Here is a 2,134-nt window from a genome sequence, read left to right as displayed (position 1 = left end):
CATCAGAACACCAGGCTAAAGACTTGAACCATAGTGAGGCCTCTGACCCATAGTCAGGGAAAAGGTACATGAAGAAAGGTGCCACCAAGAAGGGTGCCATACCTGGCTGTCCAACCCTAGGAACAGGAGCATGATGAAGAAGAGGCAGGACCACAGCTGGGACAAAGGCATCATGGTGACAGCTTTGGGGAAGGCAATGAAGGCCAGCCCAGGACCTGCCGGGCACACAACGCAGCTGGGTGGGCTCCAGACCACTCACTACCTGGAGAGGAGCCTTCTCCTTAGCCCCATGTGCACCCAGGAGTGTGTGGGGACATCTGTGTGCATCTTGACATGCCTGTAAATGCCATGAGGGTTTGTGAGGGTCTGTGTGCTGTTAGCATCTATGTGTGTCTGTGAGTTCCTGTGCATGTGCATCTATGTGTGTCTGTGAGTTCCTATACATGTGCATCTATGTGTGTCTGTGAGTTCCTATGCATGTGCATCTATGTGTGTGCCTCTATGTATGTCTGTGATTGTCCGAGAGCATTTGAGATCTTCTGTGAATGTTTGCAGCTGTGAGCATCTGTCTATAAGTGTCTCTGTGTCTGTGAACATCTGTAGGGTCTATGAGATTCTGTGCATGTCAGCATCTGTCCTGAACTTATATGAGGATCTGTGTGCATCTGTGAACACCTGTGAATGTGGATTTCTGTGATTTTTATGTGCTTCTATTTGTCAGAGTGTCTGTGTGTGTGTGTATGTGTGTGTATGAATTTATACATAGGATTCTTTGTAAATGACTTACTATATCCATGAGCTTTTGTGAGCATCTGTGTGTGCTGGTGAACATTTGAGGTGGACTTCCATGATCTTCTATGTGTATCTCTGTGTATCTGTGAACATCTGTGTGTGGGTGTTGAGCACTTTTGAGTGTCCATATGAGTATATGTTTGTGAGCACTTATGTGTGTGCCTATGTGTGCATCTAGTGGATCTGTAAGCCTCTGTGCGTAGGCATGTGGGTGGAGCTGTTCTAAGGAAACGAGATCAACTCTATGCTCTTCTTTGGGACACTTGTGCATGCGAGCGCGTGTGCACACACACTCTCTCTCTCTCTCTCTCTCTCTCTCTCTCTCTCTCTCATCTGATTCTCTCCTTCCCCCTCTCCCTTCTTCTGCTTATGTCTCTTCTCCTTTCCTCTCTTCTCTCCCACACTTCTAAAAGCTTTGCTTCTGCCACACAACCCCCGCTCCCAACCCCCGAGCTTAAAAAGGTCCCTAGCTCTGGTTTGGGGAAATCTTTCCTCTCTTCAGGAGGGGTCTGTTCTGCAACCCTCCTTCCCCGNAGTCTCAAGCATCATGTGAAGAGTGTCCCTTACCTGACTCAGCCACTTCNGAAATGGGTATTCCCTGCTCCTGAGACATGAAGCCCAGGATGGAGAAGACAACAAACCCAGCCACGAAGCTGGTAGCGCTGTTCAGGAAGCAGAGGGCGATGGAGTCCCTGTGGGGATAAGTGAGGTCAGAGATGGGGAAGAAGAGAGAAAGGAGAAGAAAAAAGGGCAACCCAAGAAGGTGAGATCGAAAGACAGACGGTAAAGGAGGAAGAAGGGGACAAGAAACGGAAAGACACGGAAGAAAGATGGGGGGAGCAGGGAGTGTGATATGGCACAGGCAACACAAACAAACACCAGATGTCAGGGCAAGAGAAGACCAGCAAAGTAGGGGAAAGAAGCTGAGTCTTGGAAAGGTGTCCACATGAGCCCTGCTCAGCTCCCGCAGAGGCAGGGTTACCCTCCCCCGCCACACCAGCAGATCTCACCTGTAGCAGTTGTTGTGGTACTTGTTGTAGCTGCCCAGGGCTGTCAGGCACCCCTGGCAGATGGCAAAGGAGAAGAAGATCTGGGTGCCCGCATCCATCCACACCTACATGAGGCCCAAGAAAGTGGGTAGAGGCCACCAGGGCCTTGAGCTGTGCCTAGCAGAGCGTAACTCCTCCCTTACAGCACAGTCCACCTCTTCATGTTCCGCACAACATCTTGCCTGCATCCTACCACCCGGTAACTTGTCCCCTTTCTCTGAAGCCACCATCCCATAGGCAGGTCCTGTTTCTGGTTTGGCTCTGTGGGTACTCAGGAAGCAGCAAGTGCCTGC

General features: G+C 50.5%; 1 protein-coding gene across 1 annotated transcript in view; it reads right to left on the bottom strand.

The window, feature by feature from the left end:
* LOC110295774 (sodium- and chloride-dependent betaine transporter-like) overlaps window positions 1–2,134 on the bottom strand; it is a 19,271-nt gene that overhangs the window by 5,096 nt on the left and 12,041 nt on the right. The window contains 3 exon segments of the mRNA XM_029478256.1: window positions 103–215; window positions 1,360–1,484; window positions 1,803–1,906. Of these exon segments, the coding sequence (XP_029334116.1) occupies window positions 103–215; window positions 1,360–1,484; window positions 1,803–1,906 (342 nt within the window).

This window comes from Mus caroli, chromosome 6, assembly GCF_900094665.2.
Source record: "Mus caroli chromosome 6, CAROLI_EIJ_v1.1, whole genome shotgun sequence".
Classification (NCBI taxonomy): Eukaryota; Metazoa; Chordata; class Mammalia; order Rodentia; family Muridae; genus Mus; species Mus caroli.
The sequence above is the reverse complement of the archived record's forward strand: the minus strand, read 5'-3'. Positions and strand labels throughout refer to the sequence as shown.